We start from the raw sequence: 17,630 nt of genomic DNA, 5'->3' as shown, positions 1-17,630 counted from the left end.
TTGGAAGATTGTACACTTAGCTCAGTTCCATAATGAGAACCATATCTGAAGTTTCTCCAAAACCTTGTGGGGTTTTACCTACTGAAGTTTGAAAAATCACTATGATTGTAGAATGCGTTTCATCGCTGTTTTGCTTTGACTCAACTTATTGCCCCAAAACTGAGGCCATGATTCAGAGGTTTTGAAAAAGACTGAGGGGAGTTTGGTGTTGTCCTTCTAAAGATAGTAACATTTAATTGGAATTCTAAATGTTCTTTTTTCTGCTGTAGATCCAATGCCTAAAGATTATGAACAGTGGTATGGATTTACTCAGTTTGCACTGGAGTTAAATGAACTGGACCTGCAAACAAGGTCATTACTCCCATCCACTGACACACGCTTTAGACCAGACCAAAGGTAAAAAGTTTTTCCTCTTAAGTATATTCCTCAAAATCTATCCATTTACTTTATCCCTAAGCTCAGGCTACTTTGTTTAGATACCTGCAGAATGTTCCCATTTCTACATTAATTCCGCATCTGAAACAGAATTTTAATCGCTAATCAAGAGATGTCCAGTCATAGACCAGTGTTTTCTGGAACTGGTTTTGGATGCTCTAGTTTCTAGATAACTGTCTTTACAAAGATGTTACAGCTTTTCAGGGATTCTTTGTTGAGCATACTGTGTTTGAAGAACTGAAACCTGAGACTCTTGAAACTTCTTTCTGTGGGGGAATTTCTACCATTGCTAATTTGCAGGGAAAGGAATCTAATACAAATATTACTTCGAGCTTGTTGTCAGTTACCTTTCCATAAGTGCTTTTTGGTAATGCAATTATTGTCTATAGATACAGTTGTTTATCTTTCAAACACCAAGCTCTCTTCTGTAAAGATTAGATTCTGGAGTTCTAGAGGACCTAACAAAAATGATGGACCGAAGCACCAATAATGTTTTTTATTACTGCTGGTGCTACAGGTTTCTAGAAGAAGGGAATATTGAAGCAGCTGAAATGCAAAAACAGAGAATTGAGCAGCTACAGAGAGAACGACGGAAGGTGCTGGAAGAAAACAATCTAGAGCATCAGCCTAGATTTTTCAGGTATTATATAATAATTAGTATATAACATCATTTATTGAAATGTTTACTACAGATCTGGTTCTGATCTGCCATAAAGAAGGCTCCAGGTTTTCCCAGGTTTCTTCCATATTCTTGATTTTTATACTGAAGCAATGTAGAGCACTCCAGACTTAGTTAAGGAATACAGGATATGCTTTTTTATTACCACATCCCTGATTTTTTTTGTTTTAAATTTTTGCCCCAGAGGTAAATGGTATTTGGTCTCAGTCTGGATTTGCCTGAGGAGTGAATGTAGCATCTTTTGATTTTTTCAAGCAAGTTGAAGTGTGGGTGGTTTTAGCTTAATTAGCTCTGCTGAATTTGGATTCAGTGGGACTGCCTTGTGCAGCAGTGTTTGGAGCTAGCATCTTCCATTTTGAGAGCTGGTTTTGAACATTTCCCCTATCTAATGGCAAGAGAATTGTGATTTAGAGGTCATTTTATTTCTTCCTGTTGTAAATCAATTAACAGGGGACTTCAGCTGTTGAAAGACAAGAATGAATGCTAGTGACAACACGGCCTTATGCCATGCAGGTTCTCTGTTCAGGATGCAGTGAAAGAGTTAGACCCAAGATGAGTGCTGTATGGGCGAATGTGTCATAATTAACAGATCTTGGATACTAATTGTTTTTCTAGATAGACACAGTACTAATGAGAAGTAAGACCTGGAGAAACATAGAAATGTTTATAATAGATGCAAAAAGAAAATGGCTTAGACCTCTGCCTGACAGAAGAGCTGGTGAGCTAATGAAATGGAGGCACATTTTCCTTCCAGGAGGCTAAGCAGACAGAAGAGAAGCAAGGTCTAATGCTATGTTATTGTATATTCACAATGAGGAATGTAAATAAGGATGAGGATTTGAATCCTTAAAATGAAGATTTGAAAGCTGAGATTTGTGCTATATGTTTAAATAACAGAATAAAAATATTATTACTGTATAACAAAAACGTGAGCAAGTATTAGAGTAGATGTGAATTACACATTTTGCTTTTCAACAGTGACTTATTCCTTCAGTAAATCACAAGTTCTGGTTTACTTAATAGATTTATTTATTGCTTTTTCAAAAATGTTGCACACTACATTAAAAAGATTGGTGCATTCAGGGTTACAGTACATAGAATGATGAGCCTTGCTTCTTGGCTGAGAGCTGTGTCTCTCCTTATGTAATAACTGTGGTGAGCCACCTTTGGAGAGGAAAAAGGAAACTTTCAGATTCCATGTCAATCAGGACAGAGACAATGACTGTTCAGATTTTAAAAAGGCATATTCTTACAGAAGCTTATGCAAAGCTGCCTGATGGCATTTGAGACCATGAAGTAAACCTGGAGTGTAGTTTTCAGTGCTAAGGACTGACATGGGAGAGCGAAACAGGTGGTGTTTTGTATTTCCCCAAGACCCAAACATACCAATTAAGTTCACCAAGCTATACCGCCTTGTTTGAATGTTGTACTGATCTTCATTGCATCTGGTTTATGGACTGGATTAGGTATCTGTATGTAGTGCATGCTACATTGCATCATACAGCTAATACATAGAAAAGATAAGCTTTATGTTTAAAAAAGAACTGTTTAATCTTTGATAGGAAATCCAAAGATGACTCCTGGGTGAGCAATGGAACCTACATGGACCTTAGAAAAGAACCGGGTTTTTCCAAACTGGACAATCCTGTCCTCTGGTGAAAGAGGAGCCAAGTGAAGATGTTCCATGCTGTATTCCTGGATCTGATTTTTAAAAAGTATATATATATATATATATATATATATACACACATATAATATATGTGTGTGGAGTGTGTATGTGTGCAAGTGTGCATATCTTCAGAATTGTGCTTAATTTAAAATCTGATAATTCATTTGTTTTCTCTACTCTGTTTCAATGATTGTTTGAATGTACAAATACCCTAACTTCTTTTTATAAAATATTTAATAAATAGCACCGAATGTGAACAAGTAGAGGGAAAAGAGGAGCTTTTACACTACTTTTCCAATGTGTAATAATGTCAGTTAAGAGTTAATTTATGCCTTATCGAGTTGCATTGAAGACAGTAGCATCAGCATCTCCTAGCTGTGCTGAGAAACGAGCGTTAAGCCTTACGACTCAAACTGTAAGTAGGCTTCCACAGTTCAGTGAGTAATTCAGCTGTCTATGGACTGGTCTAAATTGCTAAAACAGATTATCAGCCAGTGCTGAAATCTGAGTACAATCTTTTGCTGCTTGTGGAAAAGACTTAAATAAGCTTTTCTTTCTATTAGCTTTCTTATTAGCATTATTGGAAGGGGGAGTTCTGCAGTTACATCATTGAATCAGGTCATAAATATAAGCTGTACCTGGCTAAAAGTAGTTCTAGAAAGTCAGGAGTCGCCAAAATTTTCCACTGAGAATCTTCAGATTTATAGTCGCCAACAGGGCACGAGGAGATCTTTTGTATATAACATTTGAGCACTGTCTAAATGAAGCAGCTCTCTCTTTTTGCAGGAACTAATATGTATACAGAGCACGAAATCCTGTGCTTCCATAGCTTTGTTTGTTTTTATTAACCTAAAAACTGCAACAGTAAAACTTTTTAAAAAGTAAGCAAACTAACTGATTGTTTTAAGCTGGAAATTCTTTCTTAGTATTTTGATATTTTCTACCTCTTAAGAAATAAACGACATATTTAAGATCTTATATTTAAAAAATGACCATCTGCCTTATGGAGAAATGTATGGAATCTTTGATCTTCCTCTGTTTGTTTGTTATATTCAGATAAACATTCAAGTGTCTTGCACTAAATCAGTTGCATCTCTTTCCTTTAATTTTATACATTTGGATAGATTTGCGGAAGCACTAAGTCACTGATTATAATATAACAGGAAAAAAATGTAGCAGAAGTCTTGCTTTGAGTCAAGACTATAGCGATGGGCAGTATCTTTTTTTTCCATGAATTCACAACGCTATGCTCATTAACAGAATAATTTGCATTCCTACCTATCTGCAGTTCAAGCCTGACTCATGATTCTTCAAATCTCTTCTGTGTATGTGTGACTCTCTGGCATCAACACGGATTTCAGGTGTAGATCAATGTCCACCACCACTCTCTTTTCTTAAATACCATTTCAAAAAAATAAACCCTGTCTATGATAAACATTGTTAACGTGAATTATGACTGGAACATATGGACAATGCATGCATAAGAGTGACTCAGGACAAGTAGCTTAGAAAAGCTTACAGCTTACTGTGTGCTGCTTTGTTCTGAAGAAAACCCGTTAAAATTGATCAATATAATACTTGTAACATGAAGTAAATACTATGAAAACTTCCATTTTAAACCAAATCTGTGACATCAGTTTAGATGAATATTTAAATTTTGCTTTCTGCTACCTTGAAGCTTCATTGTGTCCCAGGCAGATAAATGTTTTCTCACTATTATTCACTTTGCCCAGGAACTCTGGGCTCACTACTATTTCTATAATTTATCGCCAAAAATGTTAGTATATTTTCTTGTACTTATTATGTCTTTTAAAAACTCAGCTAGCACTCCAGCAGCTTGCAACAAGGCATGTTTCAAGTCAGCATGAAAACAAAATCTGGGCTTTCATTCAGAAGGGAATCTTAACCTTTGGGAGCTGTTTGGCTTTTTGAGGAAAATGAAGATCTCTTCATGACTGGAATCTTTCTTGTTTTATTCTTGTATTATCAAAACTTGACACAGAAATGAGTGGATATTTGTAATTATCCTTGTTGTTTGCAGTTACCATCTATAACTAATAATTACATGCATTTAACAACGAAGGAGGGTAAGAGAAAGAAGTGGAAAAACGCTTTTAAGAAAAGGAGTAGCATTTGTGATGGATGCATTGAACTTCTCATTGTCATGTTTGGCAGCTGTTGTGATTATTGTCTGATCTGATTGCTGGTTTTGCATTTTCTGTGTATGGAGTGAATTTCCCCATACTTTGTCATATGAACTAATAGTTAATAGCATTCAAATAAAGGGACTAGGGACAAAGTTAAAGAACTGTAATGCATTAAAGTCTGTGGGTGTTAAACAAAACTAATCTCATTTTGATGTTTGAGTCACAATTTCTTGAGAAATCCAACTGGCATTGTTTTCCTGTATCTTACAGTCTGAAATGTCTAAAAGACACTTAGTTAAAGACAAGGGGCAGTGAGCTGGGAAGTGCCTTATAGAAAATCTTAGCAAAATTCCCATATCAAGAAGGCAAACATCAGAATTTCACTATTTTCTTCAGTAAAATAATGCCCAAGATTATGCTAGACTTTTATCTGGTGTAACAAATGGTGAATGATCCTCTGGTCAATGTTTCCAGCTGCAGTATAGTTGTCCCTGCCTATGTTTGTATGAAAGAGTTGGGTTTAATTGCTAAGCTTCTGTCAACTATATATTAAGTGGAAAGAAATTGTCTTGATGTTATTTCTGTGTATTTCTGTATAAAAATATATTAATCATTCACAAACTTTAACATACTCTAGAGTTATTCTTGGTGAAATATGAAATTTGGTTTTCCCCAAATAACTTCCATTTTCTTTCAGTGATGCACTAGGAGATCTGTTGTATTTAGTAACGGACGTTTCTACCCTCAGTGGTAGAAATGAAGTATTAGGTGACTGACTTCTTTACTGCACGGCAGTGATTCCCAATCTGTTCTGCTCCGTGCATCAATCTTAAAATTTCCTGAGGACACTTGCCTCCTGTTTTAGCACTCTTACTTGATGACTTTGTAAGCATTGCTTAAGATTATGTGGGGGGACAGTTTGAGCACCACTCATCTAGTTCTCCCCTTCTCTGTGCACCCCTTCACAGAGCAAAAAAATAACCACAAATTTACATCAAGGTAATGGAACAGCTCATGCCTTTGAATGTTACAACACTGACTCAGTTTTCAAATTCCACAGCAAAGGGAGAAAAGGTCCCAGGGAAATAGTGTTTAGAGAGACAGAAACCTACAGCTGTACTTCCAGATTTACAGGTTTGACACTTAGAATCAGGTTTTGTGCAAAGTTTGGTGTTAAAAAGCAACAGTTTAACTTGTTTAGGACACTACCCTTGGTAGTACAAAGTGCTATATAGACAGAGTGGATGTAGTGTGTGCCATTCATCATTGCCTTCCTTTCTTAATCTTTATTCTCTGATACATGCTTTGTGTTAATTTGCCTGCATTAATCTATTTTTTTGGGTGCTTTTGAAGTACAGATCCAGTCAAGTACTTAGGTTCTTCATACAGAGCTTGGATAATCTACATTTATATGTAACTTGTACTCCTTTGAAGGATCTGAAGCAGGCTTCTGATGTCTTTTAAGACCTGGCCCCTGGAGGAGGTGGTGGTTGCAGACACTGTCACCTTATTATTTGGCAGCTTACTGCTTAGTGTCCCTGCAAGAGTTTCAGGCTGTTGAGAAGAGGTCACTGGACAGAAAGGAACACAAAGGAATATACAACCAGGGGCAGCTTTGGGGCTAGGGCTGTTCTTAAATAAAAAAATGAAGTATCTGCCCTTCAATTTCCCTCAGCTGTTTACACTGCTTTTAGGTCCCCTCAAATCTAAAGGTCTTATTCGTTAATGTGCTTGCATCTGCTTTTGTGTAAATCTGTTCTGTTATGTCTCTGGATGATCAGCTTTTCAGAGCTGAAAATTTTGTTTTGTTCAGATTTTGTGTGTGACTCATAGGAAGTGGGGGCATGCTGAAGAGGAATGCAAAACCTGGACTGCCACACCTATGTAACAGTGAAGGGTGAAATCCACCTTCTTCACATAACTGAGTACAGCTTGCATGAGCTGGAGTGGGATGGTGCTATTCAAAGGAATGATACTAAAATGGAAGGCTCTTTAGATTAGGTATGTTTTCATTCGTGGATTTTGCATACTATAAATAAACTCATCTTTTCTATCTTCTAGCTACTGAGGGGCGCAACTCAGTCCAGCAGCTGAAGTTGATAAGGACTTGCAAATCTTACCTGGCTTATCTATTAAAACTTAGTAAGTGCTGTAACTTACCACCAAACACAGTATTGTGCTGCTCAGTTCTTTGATGCTGTTCTTGCTGTAGTTTTTGAAAGCAATAAGAGAAATTTCCCACATAAATAGTTGCTGTATGTTAAAAAAATATTTTAAGTGATTCTTCTTCATATATATACAAGTCGTCAATTAGGTGTTACTGCTGTATAAAACAAAACTGTATTACAACTTATGGGAAAGTTTTGGAGATTGATCCACTAGAAATGCTGAGCTCTTTCACCTCCACACGTCTGGGGTGATGGTGAAAATATTTGATATTCCTGAGAACTGTATTTTTGTTGAGTGTTTTACTTATTCCAGTACTGGAAAAACATGCCACATGTATGAGGTATTACATATGCAGTGCTGCTAAATACTGACTTTGTTGTATGTTTTGATAGAGTGTTAATGATTTTGGGATGAAGAAAGTTATCTTCTGTGTTGGGTGACCACCAGCTTTCAGATTTTTGAGAAAATTTTCTGTAGTCAGCATAGTTCCTGTTTTCTGCTTTACTTAATGCAAAAATTTGTAACGTTGGAGCACCTTGCTGCACAATTTCATTTACATTTCTGTCTCTGTAACCAATTTAGTTGGATCTTAATAAATCATACTTGAAAAAGGCCACAGAGCACCCTCACTTCTTCCCAGGAGTTGTAAGCATCTTTCTTCAAAGGCTGTTAGTGACAGCTGAACCCAGGCTGGCTGCTGTATTTTTTACTGTTTTTCAGCTGTGGTTTTTACACCTTCTAAAATGACAAGTACAAAAGCAATTCCATCTGCTGGAAGTCTTATTTATCACGCTTACAAACTGCCTAGTAGTTATCTTTAGCAGTTTTCCAGTTGTTTGCCAGTTACCTGCACGCATGGTACAGTTGCATGGCTGTTATACCAGAGAGTGGAGCAAGAAAAATTCAATTACAGCACTAAATTGTAAACAGTTTTTAGTAGACAGATGTGCAACACAAATGTTCTGTATTAGCATGAAAGTGCAGATCACAAACTGCATATTCTCCAGAAAACAACTTTTAAAACAAGGAAACATATTGTTTACTATTTAAAATAAATAGCTGGAAGGAAACTATCAATGTGATGTTTTCTCCCTCGGAGAATGGTGGTGTAGTAGAACTCTGCTAGTCACTGGCATCTGACAGGCCCACCGTGTGTGTATAAGATGCAGTACAGATGGATTAGGGTCTTGAAGAAGGTGGAAATAAAATAAATGTGGTACTTGATGAAGCTCTTATTCCAGCCTGCAGTTCTGTAGTGCTTTCCAGTTTCAACATGTAAAAAAGGTTTGGTAGGAGGAAACATGGATGTTTCAGGAGGAGTTGGGAAAATTGGATCAGTGAGTCTGTTACCTCACAAAACATCCTCAGCTGTGTTATGGAGCAGAAAAAGGAGAAAGGCCACAGGAAATGCAGCTTTCATAGAATACAACAATCACCTTCTGCTGTGTGAAATCCATCCATTTTGATTGTGTTTCGAGTTTCTAATTTAGGACTTAGTCATGATGTCAGTGCAGTCACTTCATTGCCAATTAATTTCAGAGATCTAATCTCCTTTAATTGTACCTGAAACAGCTGGCATTTAGAGCAAGTCAAGGGGGGAGAAGAAAAAAAAAAACAACTTTACAGAATTAGTGATTTTTTTTTTCCCCATAATTATAAAAGGGAGAGGAAGATGGCAAGGGAACACTATTACTTATGCTCTTGATCATGAGGACCTCAGGCAATAGAAACTTCTCTCAGAGAAATGGATATGGTTGAATTCCTCACGGTTGCCAAGTTCCCTCTTTCTGGTCAGTGCTTCCTGGAGTGCTGTTCTACCCCACAGAAGTGTAAGGTGAATGTGGTTTATGCAGACCCTGCATCCAATTGGTGTTTCACCTCAGCTGGCTGTTCATTTACAGTAATCTCTACTTAAAAGTCAGTGCTTACTGCAAAATGATGTAAAGCACCATAGCGTGAGGAAAAACAATGACAGCTGAGCAAAGTTTGCTCTGCACAGCAACTGTCACATATTGGCTGCTTCTTTCTTTCTTTTTTTTTACAATGCCTCCATTACATTTCTTGGATACATTGCTTTCCATGCTCAATTTGTTGATATTTAACTTAGACCCCCTTCTCCCACCTCTAGTGCAAGATACATAGAAACTGGTAGGGTCAGTCCAGGTTTTTAAGGATATTAAAACTAGCCAGATACCAAGTTCTACTGTGTAGTTATGAATTTCTATCTTCGCTTACTCTGCTCCAAAGGAAATAATTACTGTGTGTAAAACTTCATCTGAGACAAATCAGAGTTCCTCTACTGAGTGGGATATGGCAGAATCTTAATTTAACTGAGAACTTGAGTCTTTAGATTCATTGTGTATTTTTGTAGGCTCTTGGAACAATAATAAATTGCTGGAAGCTAAGACGTCACATACAAATGCATCAGCTGCAGTTCCTGCTTGTAATTTCATTGACTTAGGGAATTACTTGGCTTTCTCTATTAGGGTACTATCTCTCCTTAAGGATTTTGTTTGAACTGATAGTCAGTTTCTGTTTAACAAGATCAGATGTCAGAATTAGAAAATATGTGGATTTTTTGTTTTGTTTTGCATATTTAACATTGCTTTTCTTTATGAAGAATTTCTTTAATGAACTGTAATTCCTAAATTACAAACTTTTCGCTAATGATAAAGGCTGCAGTAAAACCACTCTGAGTTATTGCAGTACAAGCCTTGAAAAATCTTTTCCTTCTGAGATTTTGTAAGAGTATGTCTGAAATGCACTGATTGTTGCCTAGAGCAAGGAAGATCTTGTAGATTTATCAAGTCCAATAACTGAAAGATTTACTGTTTTGTTTACTGTTTGTTATCACCTCTGCCGTTGTCAAACTGAAGATGGAGTGAAGTCAAGAGATCATCCTACTTGTATTAGTTGTTTGTTGCTTGCATTTTGGTCACTGAATCCAATCTTGTGAAAACAATTACATAATAGCTGAACAGGTATTTGGGATGAGAAAATCAGTTTTCTTATAAAGTTCAAAAATAGTGCACCAAATTCTTAAGTCCTTTTGTGGGAAAAACTTATGCTGAGAAGTTTGTCTGAAAAAGAGCACTGCATTAGGTCAGTGAGGGCAAACTTGATTTCTTCTGAGTTCTCTAGGTACTAAGAGATTGCAAGCCTAGCTCATCCTTAACTCATGGATATTATATTCTTACTTTCTGTGGATATCAGAAATTGGAAAAGAGGTGCTACATTGCATGAAAGGCCATGGTAGGAGCTCCATTGTATTTAGTCACAAAGTTTCAGAAAACTGCTCATATGAATGCTTTGTTCCCTAACACTGGCTCCAATAGATACCAATATAGATACCAACAGGAATGACTTTGAAATGATGGGAGAAGGGATGAGGGGAAAGAGTATATATTGTTGAGATAATATTCTCAGTACTGAAGTGTGCAGTCGTGAGGTCCTTGCTGAAAGAATGCAGTTCATGTGTTCACAGTACTGGTTGCTCATTGCTTCCTTTTGCACTACCACTTCCTCTCAGGACACAGCTGGTCCTCCTTCTCTCTTTCAAGTTGCATTGCTCACACTGTAGTATATTTGTACTGATGAAGCTGGACTGGGGCAGCTATCCACATAAAAACCAAGTAAAACCCTAAAAGGCTCAGGCTGACTACAACCAATTCTGTAGAAGGGAAGCACATCTTTGTCTCTCAGTTGCTAAGAAAGTGGATCTGGGAATAAGAAAGTCATCCAGCCAAGGTCACCTGCATCATCCCTTTCAGAAGCTGCTCACCCAAATCAGTGTGTCATTCAGACATACAAGGGCAGTACAAGGAGCAAAGACACCAGTTTTTCCTGTGACAGAGCACAGAAAATTGTATTTTTAATAGTGTGACAACAGACCAACACTATTTCATAGCTGACTTTTTTTGCAGTGCAATTAATACCTGGTCTACAATGTAATTGTTATATAACAAATAGCATAAATATCCGCACTTAGCAGCCCACGCATTTTTGAGCTGCTTGCCAGCTCTTACTCCTTGTTTTGACAAGAAGTGTGCTTTTCTCACCCTGCTTTATTAGAGTGGAGAAACTAAGCATGTTCCTACCACAGTGTCTGAATGATCAGAGCTGTATAAAGTGGGGCCTGTTTTTACTTTTAGTCCCACCTTGCCACGTGCCTTCCTGCAGCAGATGATGAAGATGGCCACTGGCAGTTCCTGCTGCAGAGACACTGAAAAACCTCAGGCATCCCATCTCACCCACTGTGGCAACACAACCTCACAGCTCCTCAAAACCCTCTGATTTTTTTTGCCATTTGCAGTCATCTCCTCAGCGCATCCACTTCTTATGTGAGCTATGGCCTGCTTCAAAGCTCTCAAAACCAATTTCTCCATTTCCAGCTCTGTAGATACAAAAAATGCATTTACTTTATTCGTCTAGAGAGACTCTTTTCAATTTGCCCTGCAAAAGGAATGCTAGTCATAATTCAGTTCTGAAAGAGAGACTGAGCTGACAGTTAACGTATAATGAGAAGGAAGGTTAAGGAATTGTGTAATAATTGGGAAATACAACAAAGAAGCCACAAAAACTAAAAGAGAGACACAAAATTTGTTTTAAATCATAATGAAGCTATAGCTACAAATGTTGCAATAGATGAAAACATCCATCTGGTGTTATTCAATGAAATATTAATGTTAGCAACATTTTGTTAGAACATTTTGCAAGGTTTGACTACGGCTGTGCTCCAGTAGTGTCCATTGTAATACAAACACCATCCGGCCTGCTGCCTCGTGAGAAATTGCCAACTTCTGCAGGTTCTTTGGAAAATTCCACCCAAATAATTTGCTCTCACAGTTGGATCTGAGAGTGCTTGTGCTCTGAAAGATCTATGTGCAAAGGTAAAAAGCTTCATTTTTTTGAAGCTCAATGAAATCTATCCTCCTCTATGTGCAACATTTTTAGAAGAAATCCTAGTATTTCTTACTTTAACAAAGTCATTCGACAGTATAGCTCATGTTCCAGCTGCTCAAAAACCAGATTAAAAAAAAAAAAAGGAAAGAAAAGAAACTCAGAAATATTTTTAAGATGAATAAAATTAATTAACGATAAAATCATTTCAGATTTGATTTTTTCATGTCTTTCTTAGGATTAATGTAGAATAATGTGCTTTTAAAAGTACTGTGTGTATGTAGGACCTGCATAAATGTTTAGGGCTCTTGCAAAAAATTTGATAGCCATTCCATTTGGTTAGTTTATGATCAAGTTCTGCTGCTGAGTAGTCTGAACAATGCAACAGCCAGATGGTCTTTGATAAAACCTTAATGAGACCAGATGGTTCATAATAAACTATTATGGAAAAAGAATTTTGAGGCACGCAAGAAACATCACCTATCCCTGTATCTTCACTTACCATTATTGTAAAAGAAGCAAAGTTCTGTGGCCGTCATCTAATCTACATTTTAAAGTTAGAACCACTTTGTGCATCTTCATGCAAACTGCCTTCCATATTATTGTTACAGATGTCACTAGATGATTTTTCAGGTAACCACAAAGATCCTAGCCTACCTTTTCTACCATTTTTTTTTAAATCGTGGGAAAATCATCAAATAATCACAAATTCTTCATAGGAAGATGTTTAGAAAGTTACAGCTACTTTAAAACACAGTCATGGCAGAGATGAGAAAGCTTTTACAGCAAGAGAGGTGAGCCCTATTGCCAGAGGATATTCCCTACGGAAGGGTAAACTGTGTCCCATCTCCCATGCACATCAACACTGACACCATGATCTGAGTTTCAGCACGGGCAATACACTGAGTTACACTGGACATGTCTGTCTGTCACATTTCTGCGGCTGTCAGCATGACACTCCTCAGTTTCCTTTCATGGGACTAAAAGATCCACTACTGGACACTTTTTTCTTCATTCTGGTACACAAAAGCTGTAGAGATAAACCTGACAATAAAACAGATCACCTCTAAACAGTGGCCAAACTCATCTCACAGGCAAAATCTCCAATGCTTAAAGTTGGTGTCTTCCTGTTGCCTTCTTCAAGAGCTTCAAGGACAGCAGCTCACAGAAACAGATGGAGAAATGCAGCAAAATGGCTTTGTGGCTACTCCAGATCGACACAGTCCCTTCCGACTGACTGTGTGAACTGACCTCCACTAAGCAGGATCCAGTAACTTGCTGTTTGTGAAGCCTGTCCCTGGTTGCTGGTGCTTTGCCAAGGGGCTGGTGGCAGCTGTGCCAGCAGGAGAGTGAGAAAGCTGTTGTTTGCAGCAGGAAATGTTTCTCGGGACACCACTGAAAACTGTATAACATCCCAACAAAACATGAGATGGGTCTTAATGTACAATATAAATGAGGCTGGTTGGTTGATTTCAAAGAGACAAAAAATCTGTTCAGAACTTGTATTCTTGCAACAGGAAACGGGGAAGACTTTCACCCTTTCAACGGTGATTTGGCTTATGTTGCTGGACACCTTCAAAAGAATTTGCTTCACCAGCTGTCCTTTTTTTTTCTTCCCTAAATGGAAGCCCAAAATAACTTCACACTTACTTTTCTGCATTTCCTCCACAGAACTGAAGCCAGCAGACCCTTTTGCAGCCAGCATGAGGGTTTAAATAAAGCCTAGCATACAGCAACAGAGAGCTCTGAACAGCTCCTGACATTCCAGTGTACAGTCTGGATTTAAGTGAGCACTCTCTAGCTGGGCTGCCTGCAGCCTGAAACAACACTGTGACTGCTATGAGGCATTATATACCATTAGTACAGTTGTTGATGCTGCCCTCATGAAAGCATTTTAAGAAATTCTGAAGATATAAGACAAAAAACAACTTTTAAGAAATTCTCCTTTGCAGACAATTTTGGTCTTACACTCTATCCTAATATTAATGACTAGAAAATATATGACAGATTATGCTATCAAAAAAAAAAAATTCTAATATATAATATTCATAGGATGCAAAGACCTCTTCTGTATTGGGCAGAAATAACCATTCTGCAATGCTGACATCTGGTGGTGCTCAATGATTTCTTTTCTTAATATAATGACTGAGGAATTTCACAGAAGTATAGTAAGAGCACACAACTACTGTTTGCTTTGTTTGTTTCCTTTCAAACTAAGTTGCATTTTTGGGGAGATAATCCCCTTTTATCTTGCCCCAGCTAGTTATCAGTTTTTCTAGAGTGGTAGAGAGTAAACCATCCATTAACCTTCCAAGGAATTTTTTCACAAATGCCTTCCACTTATCTCTCTCTTATTATCAGGACGTCATGCTGGCTTTCCCTAGGGGTGGGATTGTAAAAAACTATTCAGAATTATTATTTTCATCTTCCCATTTCCCTCAATTCTTCTGGCCTCCATCCTAGATTTTGTTTCCTCTTGGCTAGCAAATCCCATGAATCTCCCATGATTAACTATCTCTTGCATTACTTCTCCCCATATTGTATCAAGGGGAGCTCCCCTCTGTCTTGGTCAGAGAGTGCACAACAATCCCCTAATTAAAGCGTGTAACCTTTCTGGGTCTGCCACATATTGTATTAGTAGATTGTTGTGCATTAACCAAAGGCAAGCAATTTTCCGCACAGTTTCCAAAATATGGAATGTGCCTGATCAATCTGGTGGCGTTCTGTGAAGGAGCAACAGCATCAAAAGATGCTGCCAAGACAGGTTATGGCTGCACTGTCCCAGGAGGCATTCAAGGTTGGATAGGGCCTTTGGCAGCCTGATCTAGAGGGTGGAAAACCTGACACCACAGCAGGGGGTAAAAACTAGATGATCATAGCATCATAGAATCGCCAGGTTCTAAGGTTGGAAAAGACCTCCAAGATGACCCAGTCCAACCATCCGCCTATCCCACTACACCACATCCCTTAGTACAACAAAATCTTCAAGGTTCTTTTCAACCTAAGCCATTCTATATGGCTAATTACTCACAGGTGATGTGAATTACTCATTTTTGAGGTTGAGGCTGTGAAGTACATGTGTCAATTGTCTGTCCCACTCTACTTAAGTAAGACACCCAAATCTTGTACAGTGCCAAAGGCAGTTTGTCACACAAACAAAACTTTTTCTCCCTCTGTCCATTCTACATAAAGATCTTCTAATACAGTGCCAATGCAAAAGAATCTTCCAATATGTAACTGATGCACATCATGTCTCAGCTCCAGAGATTCAGCAAATGACAGACATATCTTAACACAGAACACACTCACCACATACATTTCCCATGCACTGTTCTCACTGCTGGCTCCCCAGTCAGTCAGGACAAAGCTACATGCTGTGAGTTTTGGCTGTGCTACATATCTGAAGAACGTCATCACAGAATCACCACAGAATGGCCTGGGTTGAAAAGGACCTCAAAGATCATCTAGTTTCAACCCCCCTGCCATAAGCAGGGTCACCAACCACCAGACCAGGCTGCCCAGAGCCACATCCAGCCTGGCCTTGAATGCCTCCAGGGATGGGGCATCCACAGCCTCCTTGGGCAACCTTTTCCAGTGCATCACCACCCTCTGAGTGAAAAACGTCCTCCTCTTAAGTTTAAAACCATTCCTCCTTGTCCTATCACTATCACTATCAGGCATGTAAACAGCTGTTCCCCCTCCTGTTTATACGCTCCCTTCAAGTAATGCAAGGCCACAACAAGGTCTTCCAAGAGCCTTCTCCAAACTAAACAAGCTCAGTTCCCTCAACCTTTTGTCATAGGAGAGATGCTCCTGATCATCTTAGTGGCCCTCCTCTGGACCCATTCCAGGAGCTCCAACGTCCTTCCTGTACTGGCAGCCCCAGGCCTGGATGCAGTACTCCAGATGGGGCCCCACATGAGCTGAGTAGATGGGGACAATCGCCTCCCTCTCCCTGCTGGCCTTTTTTAATGCAGCCCAGGATATAGTTGGCCTTCTGGGCTTCAAGCGCACACTGCTGGCTCATCTCCAGATTCTCATCACTTTCATCCTTCATTATTCATGGAAATGAATAATGGAAGATCAAGGCAGGTATTCAATCCTAAATGTCTCCCACTTGCAGCCAGTTTCAATATCAGTGTTTGAAGCCTTTACATTAATTGCTGCACGGCCTCAAAACTGTTAGTGTCCAGACCTGTTTCTGTCTCTTCTAATTAACACAAGTCAGCTTAAAACTATCTTATGTTGGCTTGTGTCTGTTAAGTGGATAAAAGATGTCTGTTTGATGTCTTCCCTTGAAAACGTGGAAATATCCTTGTGCAGACACCTCTTAGTTTGCGCATACTTAACCACCAGTAACTTCCTTGAGCAGACTGGCAAGTTTCATTGTTTTTGCTTCCTTCCTCCCTAGTGAACATTTCCATGGTAATGTGTTTCAGTGTCACTTCCTGGCCTGATTTCTCAAAATCTGCTTGAGCAGACACTTGCATTGGAAATGAATCACCTGCTGCCACTCCTTACAAAAGCACGTGACTGCTAATGAAATGTGCTGCCACTGGCCACTGGACATTATGGCTGGAGCTAGTAATTCTGCAGCTCAGCGCTGACCCTAAAAAGAGATCTCCTGAGGACTTGTAGGTGTTTTTCTCAGTATGAGGCTCAAAAAGCAGAGCTTTCCTTTTCATAGAAAGTAAACTGTCACATATGCAGATACTTAGTTACATTCAGGCTTTTTGTTAAAAGTTGTGAAAGCAGGTACAGCATAAGAAATCTATCTATCATTGATTCACTGAGGATCACAAAATCGTTAAGGCTGGAAAAATCCACTAAGACCATCTAGTGCAATCATCAGCCCATCCCTCTGACCACTCCAGACTACGTCTCTCAGTGTGAAATCTACCCTCTTCTTGAAATATACCCTTTTCTTCCTAACACCCAACCTGAATCTCCCTTGGCACAACTTAATGCCATTACCTCTCATCCTGTTGCTGTTGCTGTTACCTGGCAGAAGACGCTGACCCCTACACACTAAACAACCCCAGTTCCCTCAGCTGCTCCCCATTAGACTTGTGCTCCAGACCCTTCACAGCTCTACTGCTCTTCCTTGGAAGACAATAAAGGAATATTTCCTGGAGAAAATGAAGTGTTAAGAGTCTGGGTAGGATGTCATTTATGGGAATCGGAAAGGGTTTACAGGTTAAAATCCACTGAAGCTAACTGGAAGGTTTGCTTAAGGTATGCAGTTAACACAGTGGAAGAAACGAGTATGACTTCAGCTATGAACACTGAGCAGTACTTCTCACCCAGGAATGCTCATTTCAAGACATCCACCTTTCAAACTCTTCTCCTTCCAAAAACCAGCCGGGCTTTACTCTGTTAAGATCTGGTGATTCAACACTTGTGGCTGCTCGCCCAATGCTCTCTTCAGATGGGAACGTAATATGCTTTGATACCTTCAAGAACTACTCGGTATTTCTGTAGGCTCATAAAGATCTCACTGAATGGGTGCTACTGCAATCCCTACGGCATTTTGTTCTGGACAATGGCAGCATCCCACAGCCACGTGCTGGGCGACAACATGGCGGCGCCGCGAGGCCCCGCGCCCCCTCCGCACGCCGGGCGGGGCCTTGCT

The 17,630-nt window shown here is 39.1% G+C and overlaps 1 protein-coding gene across 12 annotated transcripts in view; it reads left to right on the top strand.

The window, feature by feature from the left end:
- Window positions 1–7,712, top strand: part of OSBPL3 (oxysterol binding protein like 3) — a 91,447-nt gene extending 83,735 nt beyond the window's left edge. For 11 of the 12 annotated variants that reach the window (XM_010712786.3, XM_010712779.3, XM_010712785.3 and 8 more), the window contains 3 exons: window positions 270–396; window positions 953–1,075; window positions 2,677–7,712. In XM_010712786.3, coding sequence (XP_010711088.1) covers window positions 270–396; window positions 953–1,075; window positions 2,677–2,773 — 347 coding nt within the window. In that variant the 3' untranslated portion in view covers window positions 2,774–7,712. The remainder of the gene's footprint in view (window positions 1–269; window positions 397–952; window positions 1,076–2,676) is intronic. The other variant, XR_004160137.1, reaches the window with a different exon arrangement.
- Window positions 7,713–17,630: the final 9,918 nt, after the last annotated feature.

This window comes from Meleagris gallopavo, chromosome 6 (assembly GCF_000146605.3).
Source record: "Meleagris gallopavo isolate NT-WF06-2002-E0010 breed Aviagen turkey brand Nicholas breeding stock chromosome 6, Turkey_5.1, whole genome shotgun sequence".
NCBI lineage: Eukaryota > Metazoa > Chordata > Aves > Galliformes > Phasianidae > Meleagris > Meleagris gallopavo.
This window is presented reverse-complemented; position numbering and strand designations above follow the sequence as displayed.